Here is an 18928-nt window from a genome sequence, read left to right as displayed (position 1 = left end):
TCACACTCACACTCACACCTAGGGGCAATTTAGAGTCACCAATTAACCTAATGAGCATGTTTTTGGTCTGTGGGAGGAAGCCGGAGTACCCGGAGAGAACCCACGCATGCACGGGAAGAAAATGCAAACTTCACACAGTAAGGCCCGACCCGGGAATCGAACCGGCGACCTTCTTGCTGTGAGGCACGCACACTACCTGCTATTTTGTGGTCAAACGTTATATTCCAGCCCGACAAAAACGCTGCTAATGTCTCCTCCTATGACTCTGTCTTTGTTTGAGATCAATCACGAAGGTCCTGGTTGTTTACATGAAGAGGAGGGGGTTTCTAGAGTGGGGGGGAGCGCTCTTCATGCAATAACCTATCTCTGGGCTTACTTCCTTCTGGATCGTCATTGGTGTTTCTATGGTGAATGTGGGCGGGTCGCTGAGCTATTGAGCGTATATTATGTATATGGGCAACCACGTAGTTAGTTTCACCGCTCCGTCTCATGAATGAGCAGCGCGCTCACAGAAGACTCTGCTAAGCAGCCCGAAGAGTTATGTTACTGTTTTATTTGCATTTCGTCCTTTTATACGAGCTAAGAACAATAGCGAGCAGAGAAAAAGGCTGAAAAGGTGTTTTCAACAGAGGAGTTTCTCCGTATGCTTGGACGAGATAACGGTACTCTGCCCAGACGCGCCCATATGAGGCGTTAAAACGTCTGTAAAACTGCTCAGGTTCATTTTTTTTAGCATGTACTTTTGCACAGTCACCTTTTTCTCGAGTAAAAGTTCAATCAGATACATTGAATAGAGTGGATTTCATTTTTGTTATGATGATTATGTTAGGCCCCTACATGCACATTTTTTTTTTTATGACGGTAATGAAACTGATACGTTGCTATTTTTAGATACTGCGGGATACCTTATTACCGCCGCCCAACCCTACTGGCAAGACACAAATTTATCCAGATGTTTAAATGATAAGCCAAATCATAAATTGGACCCTAAAGACTGAGTCTTTCCAGGATGCCCCTTTCATTCCCAATCATGATACTATCACCTGTTACCAATCAACCTGTTTACCTGTGGAATGTTCCAAACAGGTGTTTTTGGAGCGTTCCACTACTTTCCCAGTCTTTAGCTGCTCCTGTCCCAATGTTTGAAACACCTTGCTACATCAAATTCAGAAAAAGCAGATATTTACAAAAATCAATGAAGCTGATGAGGTCAAGCATTTAAAAAAATGTCTTTGTGCTGCTTTCAATTCAGTATAACTGAAAAGGATTAGCAAGTTATCACATTCTGTTTTATGTATGTTTTACATGGTGTCTCAACTTTTGTTATCAGGGTTGTGAGATGTCATCTGTCTGCACAAGTGTGCGCGCGCGCGCGCACACACACACACACACACACACACACACACACACACACACACACAGGTACAGGTGCTACAAATAAATGTCTTATACTGAAGAGGATCATACAAGGCCAGTAATCTCATGCCCTCTTATTTCTGTCCCCAGCCAACCAACAGTTTGGCTGATAAGCCTTTGCCTCAGAGCTGCACATTGTTTTTGATGTTTACACATCCCTGAGTGATTATCAGGCTTCAGCAGCCACTCCACACACACTCCGGCCGCTTCCATAGGAATGCAATGAGTCGTGTCAGAGGAGAATAAAAGGCGGGTCCCGCTGATAAGATACAGAGGCTCGGTGAACCCTGAGACAAAGATTTAGAGTGATAACAACCCTCCCAAGATCCTCTGACACTTCCCATTTCCTTAAAGAATGAGCTTCATTAAAAAAAATAAAACGGGGGGCTGTTAGTGGTGAGATTCTGCCAAAACCCACTTTTTGGATAGTAACTCAGCAAAAGTAGAAGTGAAGTTTTTTCTTCCGGGCGGAAACGTGTACCATTTGAACCAGATTGCATCTAATTTCACAAATGTGATTACTGAAATGAAAATAAATGAGGGGCAATGTAGGCACTGTAATTAGAGCCCACAGGTGAGAAGAGCAACTGTGCAACCACCTGGAAAAACAATTAGTGAAATACTCAACAATGAACTGTAAATGCATTATATGTGCTTTCATGTGTACAGTCGCTCACTGGAGAACAACTTTAGATCGCCATTAGACAGCTCCGTAGCTGCAAGGTTCGAGGCATGCTGTGACATCAGCTGCAACGTTCGAAATGGTGGATGTCGGAGCACTTGCCCTTTAAGAGAGAGAGAGGACACAGAGGGTAGAAAGTGCAGATTCAGAGCTGGAAAAAGAGTTAGAGAGGCATGTGAGAGGAGAGACAGCAAGCAGAGTGAGACATGGATGGCTGCTGATTGCTCCGGGGCTGTGAGCAGATATGTTTCTGACAAGGAAGAGATGATGATGCAAAAGAGAAGCAAACCACTGCATTGTAAGTCAGAGTGTGTACCGACTTCACAGAGTGAAAGTGGATCATAATTGTAATCTCCTGTGATCCGAATCCTGCTCAAAAACTGGATTTCTGAGGATTACCGCCATGCTATTTCACTAAATCTTATTATGACATGAAACACTGTCAAACTGTGGTTCTATTATTACCCTAAGTCAGTGAAAACACAACCGTCATGACTGCGTGAAGCATCACCTTATCATTACCAAAACATGCACAATAGACCTTCCAATGCATTAACTGATCCTTACACAAGCATTAATTACACCTCCACACACCAAGCCAGTGCCCCAGAACACTCTCTCTCATTTTCTGGCCACGCCGTTTGGTAAAAATAGCTAATTGCACACTACCATCTAGTGGTTAAGAGGTGGAAACACCAGGATGCGCTGAGAAATTCTCTAATGAGATCGATCTGCACTGCAATCCATCAGGATCTCATTTAACCTCCCAGAGTGAACTCACGCGGAAAGCAAATGTTAGCAAAGAGTTTGTGCTGTGCAGAACCGCATCAAGCACTACTGGAAGATAATTCAGAGAGTGTGTAGTAACCTGCTTTTAAGGACGGGCAGCTGCAGCTTACTGCAGCAGGGGAACATAGATTACAGCTGGTTACAAAAATAGTAATGTAAATGGATTTTATCCTTTTTTATGTACTTCTTATGCTCTCAGCTGACACTATTAGTCCATAAATCAGTTGCCAGAAAATAAATCAATCAATTTTTGAAGCAAAAGTGGCACAAATTCTGTGTTTCCGGCTCCTCAAATGTGAATGTTTTCCAGTTATGCCAGTCCTCCTGAAAACTGAATATACAGTATGTGGGTCTGACAAAACAAGACATCACATCACATCACCATGGTCTCTGTGAACGGTAGATTAGCTAACAATTAAAATACTCATGAGCTTTAAAACTGGTCTTAATGTAATTTGCTTATTAAACTTTGCTGGCAGGCATTCCACCGTCTACATGGCAAACTGTTAATTACTACAAGTGAAACTGCTTTGACATCTGAGCAAGAGTGACTTTAATCTGTCGATGCAGCCGCACATCGGATCTTTGTTCTTTGGCAACCCAGCAGAAGACAAACATAACAGAGACTGTTGATTGAAACCCTGATGTTGAAACTGAGGCCAGTGACCTTTAACCTCTCCCCCTCAAAGCCTGTCAGGCTGTTTTGATTGGCTCTGGTCTGGATCTCTTGGCCTCTGCATGAGTCAACTCTCCAGCATCTACTTACACCTCGGCCAGATGGCTGGTGTGTGTGTGTGTGTGTGTGTGTGTGTGTGTGTGTGTGTGTGTGTGTGTGTGTGTGTGTGTGTGTGCGCGCGTGTGAGAGAGAGAGAGAGAGAGAGAGAGAGAGAGAAAGTGTGCATGTGCGCATGTGTGCGTGTGTGACCTGCAGCAGCTCAAAGGAAAAAGCACATCACCTTTTCTGGTTCTTTCTGACGAGCTGACTGACACCATATGCTTCCAGTTTGATGGAAACAGTCATAATTTCTGAATTTGGAAAAGGTTCTCGGCCTATAGTGTACATTTAGTATTTTTGTGTGTATGTGTCTGTGTTGTTATTGTGGCTTTGGAGCTGTGTGTGATCACACCACAACCTCAAGCTGACTACACTCACAGACCTCTAAGAAGAAAGGAACAGAAAGCTTTTTGCAGCGACCTTTCAAGGCAGCTAGGAATGCGTTTTTAACACTCGAAATATAGATGGTGTCTGTAGTGTTGTCAAAGTGAGACATGTAATAGAACAAAGGTGTCTGAGCTCTGTTCTATTCATTGTATCCACAGGTCAACACGGACAGGGAAATGATTCATGTATGTCTGCTTCTCTGTGTAAACCAACTAAACTGAGAGGCCTATGTGCATTGACTGTCTAATTACAGTGAGTCAATATCAATTGACACAGTAAGTAATTAGAGTTTAATGGATGTTAAATAACAACACTGATTCCTCCATGCGTACACAATTTGTGATGACCGTCTCCATCAGTGAGCAGTTTTTAGCAAGTTCTCTAAAGTAAATCGCAAATGCATGCAAAGACGAACCTTAGATTAACATTTATTTAATTAACAGTTATTCATTTGGCAGTGCTAACAGAAAATACACACTGCTCCTTCCTTTCTTTCTTTTTCAGCAACTCCGTCCGTGCAAGCAATGCAGCTGCAAAAGCTTTTTTTTGTTTGTTTTATTCTGACGAAAAAGGCATGACCAGCCTTTTTCTCCAAATACACACAACACCAGGGACGGACGCAGCAACTCTTTGATGGGTGGATGTCCAGTGTTGCTCTGGGAATTATGGGAAATCACGAACTGCAGCGGCACTTCACGAGGATCGTGGAGGGAATTTCTATACACATGCTGTATTGCAGTTTAGGGATGCGATGCCTGAAAAGTGCCACCAAATCTCTAAATTTCCTCCCAGCTCAACTGAAATAATGTTGTGTTTCAAACCATCAATGTTGAGCTTTCAGATTGGGTACAAAAACAGAACCAGTTGTTGTGCAACAAGAGCATTAGCAGACATGTTTGCTATGAATTTGAATAGCGTGTATTATTATTTTATTACACATTATAGAGGTGATCGGCACACTCCACCAAGCAGATGCCTCTTACCATGTCTTTGAAAGCATTCTCGATGGCTCCGATCACCAGGCTCTCGTGTGAAACTTTCTTCTCGGTAAAGAAGCGGGTGGGCGGCGTGCTGGGCGAGCCCGGAGCCCCTGCGGCGCCACGCAGGGAGGCGGCCCTGGTGAGGGCGCGTTGGGATGTCGGGGTGAGGTGGTGATTGATTGGCTCCTCACCCAGGCATGTGGGGGGCAGCAGGTTTGGAGTGCAGAGGATCTCCATCACCTCCTGAAGGTGCAGGGCGATGTGGTGATGAAGAAGGCGGGAGGCCACTACAGCCGCCCCAGAACCGGCGTGGCCATCGAACAAGGCCCAGTAGTGCAAGGTGAGGTCTTCAGAGCTGTCCTGGATGTAGATAATTAAACACAGACACACTCATCAACTGTGTCAATATTCAAATGTGCAGGATGGAGCATGGATGAGGCGGAGTTTTGTCAGACCTGGCATTCACACTGATCAACCAACAATTTAATTCTATGAGCACACTCTCCCAGCCTGTGACATCTGCCAGATAAGAATACCAGCCATGGCTTTTTGTCTCACAAATGGTCTTCAACAGTCAATCAGAAGTTGATATCAGCCAAATATTTCAAAATTAAATGAGCGTCTTTAAATGGATGATTGGACAACAGCTGCATCAAATATTATATTCATGATAAGATAAGATTTGAGAGTACTTTCCATTACAAGCCACAGTATGTTCTATTATCCAAATATGTACGTAATGACTCATCATCCAAAATATTCAAAGTGTGAATGTGGGGTGATTCAAGACTTCCTTTCTCCTTAGAGTCATTTGACATACTGCTGTGGTTCCCAACCACCGATTTCAAGATAGTAAATAAAAAGGAAAGGAAACAGGGGAAAACAAGCATTTCTGGTATACAAATTTTACGTTTTGTGACTTTTTTTATCATGAAATACTTGATAGTTTTGCTTCTTGAGGCCTCTAAAATTATTACACAAACAATCTGAGGTGAGACGACGCTGTTGGAACTGCTTGCGACCTGCGGTGGGGTTGATGTTGTGTAAAGGGTCACAAGCCAGAAAGGTTGGGAACCACTGATGCACCGCTGTCTCAGTGACCAGAAGAATAGAAGCCCTTGTTCAAAACCATGTTGCACTAATTTTAGCCCTAAGTGCAGCTGTCACACAGACTCAAACAGGAAGTTGTATGGTCTGAGGGTCTAAAGCGACTCATGAGGACATCAGTGCTTCCCACATTAACCTAAGTTAATGGCTGAGAGCTCCATTCTACCAACACTGCATTTAAATTCACAGTGCAGGTGCTCAGTGGGATTGCTTTGTGTCATTAATGTACGCTCTGGGATCAATGCTTCAATCTGCAGGTTAACAGACCCACCATGATGCTCTGTATATCTGTGCTGTTCCCCTACTAAGTGCCACCTCCCACATAACAGATGAAAAGATTAGACAAAGCGTCTTGTGATCCGCTTCATTCATTGCACACCTTTGAGTGTGCCGCCTTCAAAAAGTGCAGCGACTCTGTGATCTTCCGCCTCCCGGAACCAAAGGTGATGCTCTTTCTAAGTCTGTTAAATCAGAATTAACTCAGCCAGGTATACTGAAAGTATAGACATGGAGCTGCAAGCGCACACCTAATCATGCCGTGACATGTGTGTAAAGGGAAAAGAGGGCTGGCAGGGTTTCCACATTTTCCTGGTCACTGAGTGCAGATCATTGCAAGCGCATACTTCTGCAAACACACTAAAGCTTTGATTTTCTAAATATAGTGCGGGCAGATTCTACAACGAGAGTCTATGAAGCAAGCAAAGAGCATTAGAAAGGCTCCACACTGCTCTTATTGGTCTAGCATCACTGCAGCAGTGAGTCATGAGGTACTTGCATGAGTTTGCTGTAGGCTCTGGGTGGGCCGGAGCAAAGTACTGGTGGGCTGAGGGAAATTTTAGCAATGGTTTTACTTTATATAGACATACTGACATCCATTAAAATTCACAAAGAGCTTTTTTAAGAACGGTTAGAGCTTAAAGAACAATGAGGAAATGCAGAAATCACAGTGAAAATGAAATGCAGGGGTTAGACACACACAGTTTGGTGGTTTAATAGTTTTTTCAGCTTGGTGGGAAAAAAGCGACGGAGCCAGAAACGGCCAAGTGTGTCATTATGTTGTCTGAATCTGGTCCACTGGCCGACAAACAGCAGAGAGCTCACATTTCGTGATGTACAGCGTTCCTTTGTACGGCACATACTGCACTTGCAGAAGGACGCAAGGTTAGCTTTAAAGCCTATTTGTGTGTTTCTGTGAGCAAATGTACTCGCATTTGCCAGCCTGTATTAGCGGCTGTCAAGCTGCGTTTAAGGCCACTGTGGTGGGTGAAGGACGTTGTGCTGCACGCCCCAGTAAACTGCTGATGGGACAGGACGAGGGGACAGCGGGTCCCAAAAGCAGGCCACCCTGATCATTACCTGGAGTTCATCAGTGAGTAAAGGCTAAAACAGAGACGCTTCCAGTCTGTGAGGCACATTGACATTTTATCAAAAGGACAGCTCAGCCGACAGCTGATTTTATGTTCTTGAGCTGAAGTTTAAACTTCACATTTGAGCTTATGGTGTTAAAAATCTAAGAAATGAGAGAATAAAATTTCAGCATCAGCTGCAGCGTGTTTGACTGACCAGGCACTCCCGGAGGCCCAAACCCTCTCCGTTGGGCAGGGAAGACCTCCTGCGGGTCATGGAGGTCCGGTTGGGCGTGGAGCTCCCTGCAGGTCTCCTTTTGACCACCAGCACCTCACAGCAGGCCTGGTCCTCATTTAATGTGCTTTTTCCTGCATTGATCACCCTGGACAGAGAGGGGATAACAGGACACAAAAGGAGAGATAATAAAAATAAACTGCATAATAGAGAAATTACAAATATGACATTAAAAAGTCATATACATTGCACTGCAGTGGTCAACCTCGCCCCATCCGTGCTTGCCAATGTGAATGATTATATTATATAACTTACATAACTTACATAACTTACATATATATATATACATATATATACATATATATACATATATATATACACACACACACACACACACACACACACACACACACACACACACACATATATATATATATATATATATATATATAAAACTCCCTCACAAAGCCTGAGGAACTGAGGGCCTTCATTGGCAGTGGTGTCCTGGGTTAAACTTTTCAAAAAGGACTTTGCCCTCTGTGGATTTCTCACAACAATGACATCAAATTTCCTGCATGTTGGTGGTGAGAGATGATACACAGCTGCAGCTAATTCAAGGGGTTCAACATTTTCTTAATATTTCAACTGAAGCTGTGACCTTTAAGCCACTGGGTGCTCTTAGGGGACTTTAAAACCCATCCAAACTCAACTTCTGTGCAAGTTTCCCTCCATGACAGTAGTTTTATTGCATTAAACAACATGAGGCCATGCAGGATGAAGTCAGCAGATACACACTCCTTAAAAACACACTTCAATTTGAGACCTACACATGTAGGGCAGAGGACAGAAAGACACGGAAATACTGCATTATACAACACCTGGCAGATGGCTACACCGCTGCTGCGAGCTGCTGTAGCCATGGACAAACACACGCTGCTTAACAATACTCCAGGCATTCTCAATTTAGCCACTCTGTCGGAGACCGTCGGGCTGCTGCGGCCTTATTAAAACTGTGTATGTTGTCGCTTATGAAAGTAGAGCTCGAGAGGTTAGGTAAGCAGAGGGCAGGCAACAGCAAAATGTGAAATATAGAGATGTATTTTCACTTTCACAAAGAGACCGGCAGCTTGTCTCAATGTCTCAAGTTAGAATCATGTCAGATAAATGAGACACATGGCCACATTTTGATTGGCAGATCACTTCTCTATGGAGGATCTAACAGGAATAATCCTAATTGGTCATGTGGATGAACATGCAGTGCAGGGATCCTGCGTCTCCAGCTAACAAAACACTGCTGGTTGTGAAACACACTGGCACACCTTCACTAATTGGAGTGGGGCACAATACGCTATTTACCACTTCCCGATCCTAAAAACTAATAAAAGCACACTCCCTGCAGTGTGTCAATAAGGAAGGTTTAAAGGAAGCACTCAGCAGCTAGTATTATGAATGTGCACCTGTGAGGCCTGGAAGGGGCACACTTTGGAGCAGAATGCTGAAAACATTTGTCGATTAATCGATTATGGATTATAACCAACAATTTAAATGATTCAATAATCATTTAAGTCATTTAGCGACACACAATGTTAAATATTAGCTGGTTCTAGTTTGTTTTATGTCACTATAATTTACATAAACATTATAAATATCTGGATTCTGGAGTCTTGGTCGAACAGCATGTTGGTGTTCAGGAAAATTGCAATGATGTGGTAAACATGCAGCTGTCATGTGCACATACTGTACATGTCGCACATATTTTATACTGAACGCATCACTTCTTTAGCTGGTAAGCTGCACTGGTTTCATGGCTCATTAAGCAGCATTTTAATAATGTTCTCGCCACATCAGCAGCAGAGGCACTGACACGTATAACCCAAGGGGAAATGTGGAGGGAGTTCAGAGCACCTTTTTCACTGCAGGCACTTTGTCACAGGTGTTACTAATAACATTATTAATGGCTGCGCTGCACTGCTGGAGAGGAGACATTGTAAATGTCATTAGTTCCACCTGTGAAAGCAAACAATGTGCACAACTCTTTGAATGACAGGAGTTGCAGTAGTTTCTCCAGTACTGTTACAGGTGATTGAAAAAAAGAGAAAAAAATGTCACTTTATGATTTTTTCAGCTTCCACTTACAAGCTTTTTCTGAGGCTTTCAGCCACATCTAAGGGTCTTCATCACCAGCTGGGGTGAGTCCAGTTTGACAGACATGTGGTGGAAAGGCACTGAAAAAGATAGCAAGTAGACCCTGAGTTTAGATTCTTCTATCGAGCTGCTTTTTCCAAGGTCAGGATGAACTTTCACACTCTCGTTGTTAGAGGGTTTGCTTACTTTGCCGCCGTTATTCTTATCAAACCACATTCACACAGTCCTGATGAAAACTGATTTTTTTAGTTATTATGAAGTTGAAATTCATTTTTAACGTAAGCTGTGATCACTGCTTTGAACCACTTTTTTCAGTTTTATTGCAAACTACTGCAGGCTACTTTCCACAGCTGAATCAGGTGCTTCTCAGCTTGAGGACAGCAAACTTCCAGAGGACAAAGAGTCAAAAAACCACGTCACAACTCTAGAGGCTTGTCTATGGTAAGAGTTTTCCGATGACGTAAGATACACAGTTAACAGGTTAAAATATGCAAAACCAACAGCGTGCCCCATTAACTCCCTCCTCAACTTTCATATGATGAATAGAGGCCACAAACTTCACGCACCATCATGCAAGTCTGAGACCAAAGCACTGACGTTCATTTGACCCTGGAAAATCACAAGATTAAAGACAGTTGAGCTTTCGAGCCTTTCATCTCTGATATGAGAGGAAAAGCCATCCGCACCCCCGAGGCACGAGCTGTGTCCGAGAGCGGGGCTGTCATATTCGCTCATCTCGTTTCACGTCTTCACACTGGAGACAACGGAATGACCTTAATTACCCTGTCAGAGCCGTGATCTGCTGTGAGACTTCTTCTTGGGATTGTTTCTTTTCAGTAACACTTGACCTGAAGTTTTGCTCCGAAGGCATTATCAGACTCCATCAGGTCCTTTTGGGGACATCAGACATTTGCATAATGTGCCAAAACGAGTGAATCTTTGATTATCAATCCGTTAATTAGAGCTTTTTCAATGGAACGCGTTTCTGTTCGATGTCACAATGGGAATATGTGATGAGCACTTTTCACGATTTTTAAGACTTTTCTATACTGAATTACTTGCTATTCCTGCAAAAATAACTGCAAAAATTGCTTTTTAATGGAAAATCACCTTTGCCTGAACACAGCCACATTGTGAAAACTGATCCCTGCTCTGTTCTGGCTCATCCTTTGTTGCCAACTTCTTCACAAGTGAAGCCAAGTTGTAAAAAAAAAAAAACTGACCTGGAGGCAATGATTACTACACAGGTAATTATAGTTGTTCAAGTTAGCTATTGAACCACTGCACCGCCTATTTCTTTAAATCCACATAATCTACATGCTGCATGTAAAATCTTTAAGAAGCATAGGACTAATGTTGACAGGAGAACGTGTTCGCACTTGGCTGGCTATTTGCAGCTCATTCACACGCCTCTCTTTACATTCCTATATTACTGCCACTTTGCATATTGTATAATCACACTGTGTAACTTTAATGTTTTGAATATTTGCTTAGAAAAATCTTAGTTTTGTGGTCGTATGCTCTTACTGTACTCCCACAAACAGATCATTTAAGACGAAGATGAAGGTGACCCTATAACGTGATTAGAAATTGAGACCCGTGCTAAGGAAGTCTGAACACTCAACTGAAACGGCGTCGTTTCTGCCTCAGAGCGATGTGGCGTGTAACAGAATCAACACAAGAACATGTGCTGTGTCATGTGATTGAGCACTGGGAGGCTTTGTATGTAGAAAGTGCTCATGTGCTTCCCCTGCACAGCTATGTGTGACACTGGCTCGATTCAGCTCTGAGGAAAGTAGAGGAAAAGACTGAAGAAGAAACAAACAGCGTTATGGATAAACCGACAATAAAACACAAGGACAGCATACATATTTATTGCATTTTAGTCTTGGAAATATTTGCTAAAGTTGCATGCTGTATGTTCATTCTACACCACCTGCTTCACACTGTTAAACACCCTGGAGCTGCCACTTTCTTCTCTCTGTTCCCTTAACTTGGATATCAATGCAGAGTACGCCAGCCTTCAGCTGTCTAGTCACAAGCCAAAGCTCTCACACATGCATGAGGTCTGACCTGCAGACAAAACATACAAAGCTCAGTGGTGATGCTAGTGTTTCGCTTACAGACACGCACATTGATCAAGTATTGATCGGACTGCTGCTGAGGTTGCAGGGGTGCGTGTTAGTGGTACTGGGTCATAGAGTGAGTGAGTGGATGAGCAAAATGGAGGAGGTAAAGAAAGGAAAGAGGTGGAGAGCCAAGGCGAAGCCCATTTGGACGGTGATCATCAAAATTGGATCTCTGCTATTGACGAAGAGGCTCTAACAGTTCTTAATGAACCTCTTCCTCGGGCTGCTTAAGAAAACAATTGACTTTAGCATAATCATTGCACCACGGCTCTATTTCATGCTAACTGTCAGCCTCGATTTGCTCTCAAGAACCCAAAGCCTTTTCCCGGTCCCTTCTCTCATCCCATCTCCCTCAACACAAGATCAAGGTACAGTACAGGCTAGAACCAAGCACTGAGAGAATTTGACTGAACCCACACCAGGTTAAGTGATCATGTAACTAAAGCTGCAACTGATGATTGCTGCCAAAATCTATTTAAGTACCATTTATTTCTTTCATGAATCGATCACTTTTCACTGGACTGCACCCAAGGAACTAAGTGGAAAGGGCCAGGAGCGGGGGGGGGGGGGGGGGGGGGTTAAGTTTAAAGTAGTAATAGCTGTTGTATTGAATTGCATTACATTATCAATGAGTGTGTATGACTTGCCACTTTTGGTTTTGGACAATAGACATGATCGCAGCAAAGTCAAACCCTCCAAAACTGAAAGGACTTCCTGTGGAGAGCACACCTGAATTAACTCATCCGAAGGTGACTTCAGGACCATTTTGGCTCTTTTAGAAACAGCAGCAACATACAGCGTGGCAGCATTGTGAAGTGCACGCTAACAGTGAAGTGAAATCACAAGGCAGAGTCATCAGCGGTCACTGCTGGTGTTTACATGATGGGTGTAACACAGCTGCAGAGAAACGTAGCAGTAAGTGTAGCCTGTGTGCAAAAGCGAGGCCTGTGAGCGTGCTGGAGAAAAGAGGGTGACACAAGTTAGAGTGAGCTGCACTCACTGAACCGCTCAAAGCACCGTGCTCACTGGACCTGACAGTCTGTGGCAGTGCACGCAGCCAGAGACGGCGCATCAGAGACCTCCTCGAGAAGCAGCACCGCTCGTCCTGTCGCCACAGGGAGCAACACAATAACCCAGGATAACCCCAGCAAGCTGAGAGAGGCCGACTCACAGGCAGGCAGCGGTACGAAGGAGGGAAATACAGCTCAGAACGAGCATCCATGGAATCCATCCTGCACGATCCGACACTTTGATTTTACATTCCAATGCTAGTGATCTTCAAACACTGGCGTACTGACAGTATGGAAGCCTTTCACTTTATCAATTCATTAATAATGTAGAAAAAATTAGAATGTTGAAATAAGATGTGGAAAAGTGCAACAAAGTTTCTTAAATATTGAGAGTGAGTGCAATATTTTCCACAACTGTCACACACCAGAGCTTCCCTTCAAACCAGATTTTTTTCAAAGAAAAAGAACCGAATCAAACTATCTGTGTCATGCTCCTGTTGCTCATAAATAATGCATGTAACATCTAATACGTATGTAGAAAAGATAAGGAAGGGTCTGAAGCCACGCTCGTGGCGCTGTGATAGACGGAACCAGAAAGAGTCCCATGTTAACAAGCTGTGAGGGAGGACTCTTACCTTGTGTTGCTGCTGTCAGCATCTTTACTCTTATTGTTATTTCACTTACCATTTGCACATTTGCATTTTCCCTTTGCACATAAACATTTGCACACATTTGCATTTGCAGCTTTACTATTTTAGTATTTGTAGGTAAAGCGGTGATGTCATCTTTATAGTAGTTTGTAACTTTGTAGTTTTTTTAACCTGCTTTTTTAAAGTTTTTTCAAGTATTCCATCCTTCTTTCTAACTGTGTGTTGAGCAATCTGTCCTGCAATCATGCAATCATTTAAGTTTTCTGAATCTGAATTTACACGACTAATTACAGCTGGTTGTGTGAGAATTAAAATACCATGCACTGACAACAAATTGGACTGGAATTATTGGCTTTGGCAGCCATCAAAAAGTTGTCACGTCCAGATAATTTTCAATTATTTTGGACCTTTCACAAAAATATCCCCATCTGAAATTCTGACTTATTGTTGACATAAGAATCCTTTTCAAATCAGAGGTGCACAACTCAATGTATACCTGAGTGCAGAATAAGGCACAGCAGTGTTTTAAGATGAGTGCCTGTGTTAGCATGCTAGCAGGCATAATGTTTGCCATATTGGCCGTCTTAGCTTAGTGTGTTAACATGCTCACATGAGCGCTAAACACAAAGTACAGCTGAGGCTGACTGAAATGTCAACACACACACACACACACACACACACACACACACACACACACACACACACACACACACACACACACACACACACACAAAAGTCAATCTTATTGTGGCTTTAGAGGAAAAGTTAGAGCAGTTTCACAGTTGTAACCTGAGCACGATGGATTGCTGTGCAAAATTTCACAGTAACTGCTGTTTGCTATCAGCAAACTGCTCATGATCTAATGTGCTTGTAGTGTCTACCAAAATGGGAACACACTGATCCAACTCAGAGACTCCCTTCAAAAATGTTCTCTGTAGGTACATCTATAACATATGTAGAAAAAATGAAAGGCCTTCAGATGCACTACGACCTGGCCTTTCGTCTTATCAGAGAGATCCACTGGTGTCTGACCCCGCTAACCCTCCTGAGAGGTCCTGCACGGAGCCCATCATCTCATATGGACTCAGGTTTTCTCCGCTGACAGTGAGATTTCACTACAACAAAGCCTGCTGGTCAGCCAGCTGTTGACAAATCCCCAGTATGTGCTGAGCTGGAGCACACACACACACACACACACATGCACACGCACACACTACTGGCAGCAGCTCACATCTATTCATGATATGGGGCTGTTCAAGTGATCCTGTAGCATCATACATCCCACTGAAGCGTGTTAGTTTTTACTCTGAGCCAATCACAGTAATTCATTCTGCTAAATAATGCAATGCACGATTAGCAAATAAAAATCAGGATTGTCATTTCTACTTTAATTATACAACCCACTTCAGAGCACACAGCATACGAGTGGGTGTCGGTTTCACAGAAGGGAATTATCATCCTTTCTTTTCCGATTTGAGATTAAAATTTGTTCACGGCAGATTAGCAAGAGGAAGCACAGAGGAGGGCGTGTACGTGAATCCAGTCATTTCAAAGCATTTCTTCATTCTATATGAAGCAGAGACCATAAACATCTCTTTAGGAGTCAACAGAAAATGAATCATCAACAATCTTTAGTATTGAACCAAGCAGAAATGTCTAATTTCTTCTGGTTCGTTTTTGAAATGTGAAGGATTCGCTGCTTTTCTGTCTTTTATACCCCAACAAATTGAACATCTCAGGGTTTTGAACACTGGTTGGACAAAACAAGCAATCTGAAGACATCACCTTGAGCTCTGAGAAGCTGAACTCTCATTTTTTCACTATTTTCTGACATTTAGTTTCAAACGATTGATCTTTGAATAGGAAAATGAAGCAACAGATTAGACAGCATTCAAAATAATTGTTTGCTGCAGCCTTCATCTCTCGCTCTCTTTGCTGGTCAAGCGCCTCTCCTGTTTATTCCCTGTAAACTGGGAGAAATGGCCTGAGGGAGTGAGACTGAACTGGTCAGCTGCGTCAAAGACCTGGCTGACTTAAGATGACACATTTGCACGTCTGAACTGGGTTTCCAGCAGGGCGGCTGAAGTAGAAACATGAGGCGTGAAGGGACAGGAGGAGTTTCTGCACACAATGTTCTTCCTAAACGTCTAACATTGATTTAACAGTTACGCTCAAGGAAAGGAGCACTCGATCATAACAGCCAGCAACAGCGTGAAGAAGACTTTATGTCTTGTAAAAACAGACAAAGATGAACTCGTCTTTGCGAATTTATGAAATCAGGGCACTAAACGGCCATGTCACACACTGTGTAGTTGCCTCTAGGACTGAACTGTGACCTCCATACTTATGACCGCCTCACTAACCATCAGACCAGCCAGATACTTCATGTGGGGACGTTGTCACATAGTCTGAGCTGTTTCCCGCCAAAGGTAAATGTAAACTCTGTGGAACGAAAAGTAAAATGGTGGTTTTGTTTGTGTAGCGCAGGCTTGTTTGAGCCTGAGGATGGATCCTACACGCCACTCTTGGCAGCATGCAGACTAACTCATCCCTTCTTTTTCCTGTTTGCTGCCATTAGTCAAAATATTTTTCTCTTTTTTTGCAGCTGCACTCCCATACTAATGGCACTAAATGCTGTTTAGAATACATCCTCTTAAAATACAACACAGCCGGTTTATTGCAGCCTTTGCGGGAGGATGCACGGAGCCAAATGGATTCTGTACTCCCAAACATAAGATGTGACATCAATAATACAACAGATGATCCTTGGGTCCGGTTGCGATGCTCCTCTTGGCTGTCAGGTGCAGGGAGGATGACTTTCAGTGTCTGATAAGGCAGACGCGTAACGAGCAAACACTCATTCATGCAGTGTGTCAATGTGCAGGTGATTGTTGTGCAGATCCGTGCAATAAAGGCTTCCACCTAAGAGTTCAGGTTTTACCAGCTTTCCTGACACATGAAGACAATGCACACAACATGGCACTGAAACAGGCCAAGTGATGAAGCTGGTAACTATTTGAGAGCACTCTCCAGCCTCATAAGTGCCACTAAAACATGTCAATGCTATTTAAAGGGTGCAGTTTTATTGTTGATCTCATAGAATAAAAGCAGCATGATCTCCTCTCTTACAGTGAGGCTGCACCAACAGGAACATCACAATGACCTTATTATAACCTACTTTATGCTATTGTTCCATCTATCAGTCATAAATCATCAGTGTATGGCCTCAGAGGCTCCATGATAGCGACCTTATGTGTCTGGTAGAGGTTTGTTTATGTCCTGTGGTCCTGGCCTCCTCATAGGAAGCGGTGATACAGTAATGCAGGCAATCTGTGAGAGGGCAAAGACCAGCTGCTGCACCTCTTAATTCAACATCCGCATGAAATCCATAATAGAACAGTAATAACGGCGGCTGGTGCTTGTGTTTACGCCTAAGTGGTCCAGGAAGGACGCGCTCACTTGCAAAGGATGCTCTGTGCAAGAAAAGATGGACGCATACAGGTTACTCACTCTGCGTAGCCGGTGGACCACGGCAGCCGCTTGGTCTCCTTCAGTATGAGGATCGGTCTCGCAATGTGATCCGCCGAGCACTCGATCTCGTCCGGCGACAGTCCCAGGAACTCCGGTCTGCTGTAGGGGAATTTCAGCGGCAGATCCGAGCCGCCGGGATGGTCGCCGTTGGAGCCACCGGCCATCACACCTCCCATAAAATTGGCCACCGCCGATTTCACCCGCGTGAGCATGGTCCCGCAGCGGCGGCGCGGCTCCAGGCGATGCGTTTGCGTGAGCTTCCCCCCGCCCGACGGATCCCCGCACGGAGACGCAGTTTCACGGCGTGAAAGATGGACGCGCAGCGGCCGTGGAGACTCATCCAGCTCAGCTCTCCCTCCGTGAACGCGGAAATAAAAAGCCACACGGGCACAGGGCGCTGCGCGCTGGTCATGTGACAAACCGGTTGCTGCTGGTGGATTTGGTCTCGCTGGCGTCTCGGTGAGCGGCTTAGTGTTGACACAGTGCTGGAGGTCAAAGGTGCGTAATCCCGGAGTGACGAGCAGCTCCTGAGCAAGGTGCAGCGCCGGGGGGTGTCATCGAAGGGCCGAGCCATGCTTAGAAGTGGGCCCCCATACACTCCTAAAGCAGGACCACAGGTTAACACATTCTCACCCATTTATCACGTCTGAAGTGTATATTTAGTCTAATCATAATATCTTTGACTGGATATGTTGGCGTTGGATTCCCCTTCTCATTTCTGAGGGTCCCTCTGACCCCTCACATTTAAGTGAGCAAGGTCAGTTTGCCTTACTCACCTGATGAAGGTGACAAAATGCTACCATAAATTATTGTAATGACACCAAAGAAGTAAATCGCATTTAATATATTATGTACAGGATTACCGTTGTTTGTCTTACAGACAAAGACGTGTGGCATTCTGCAGATGTTACTTATGTTTGGGGTCAGTTTGGACCCGGATAGGATTATAAATCCCTTTAAAACCTCTCAACTCTTATGATGCTCCAATAACAGACATTAAAATAGCATTATTTGGGATTTGGGAGTGACAGAAGGCTGCTGGGTAGAAAATACTGTCAGCGTCAATCACAGATCTGTAGTTTATGGAAAGCCATTGTGTTTAGCCGTGGTTTGCAGCTGTCCAAACAGAAGTGAGGCTTAATTTTCTGGAGCAGACTTTAAAAGTTGTAATCAGTTCAAGGTGCATCAGGTTTCTAGGGTGTTTATTCTGAAACTGGGAAAAGCCAGAGAAGTATTAAGCTGAAAAAATAACAGTGAGTGTGATTTTTGAGCTGTTTGGGGGGGCCTGGTGTCTCCGGGCTGCCAAACGGGACATAATGAATTACACAAAACACAGAGTCTGCCTAGAAAAGCTGGATTTAATCCTAATTCTGTTCACGGTCACAACCTCTGATCACTCGGCCTTTCAAGGAATAAAAAAACACCTTAAACAATGCTTCAGTCCTTCATATGCAACTTATTTGTCCTCATAAGACTCTCTGTCACGCTGACACACACACACACACACACACACACACACACACACACACACACACACACACACACACACACACAACCAAATACAGGAAGACAGTGTGATTGCAGTCAGATGACTCTGGCATGCTTTCCATACCTGATAAAACACTCATTGTAAATGGGAGGAGTGGACAACCAGTAACACTGATGAGGAAGGCAGTAATTAAAGCAAATAGAAAGTAAGAGGTAAACTAAGACTTATCAGCATGAAATAAGGTGAAACAACTTGCA

The 18928-nt window shown here is 43.8% G+C and overlaps 1 protein-coding gene across 1 annotated transcript in view; it reads right to left on the bottom strand.

Annotated features, from left to right (window-relative positions):
• ppm1h (protein phosphatase, Mg2+/Mn2+ dependent, 1H) overlaps window positions 1-17659 on the bottom strand; it is a 34697-nt gene extending 17038 nt beyond the window's left edge. The window contains exons 1-3 of the mRNA XM_070971629.1: window positions 17162-17659; window positions 7700-7865; window positions 5033-5389 (exon numbers count right to left, since the gene is read on the bottom strand). Of these exons, the coding sequence (XP_070827730.1) occupies window positions 5033-5389; window positions 7700-7865; window positions 17162-17394 (756 nt within the window). The 5' untranslated portion in view covers window positions 17395-17659. The remainder of the gene's footprint in view (window positions 1-5032; window positions 5390-7699; window positions 7866-17161) is intronic.
• Between the last annotated feature and the right edge of the window lie 1269 nt (window positions 17660-18928).

Source organism: Chaetodon trifascialis, chromosome 10, assembly GCF_039877785.1.
Source record: "Chaetodon trifascialis isolate fChaTrf1 chromosome 10, fChaTrf1.hap1, whole genome shotgun sequence".
Taxonomy (NCBI): Eukaryota; Metazoa; Chordata; class Actinopteri; order Chaetodontiformes; family Chaetodontidae; genus Chaetodon; species Chaetodon trifascialis.
This window is presented reverse-complemented; position numbering and strand designations above follow the sequence as displayed.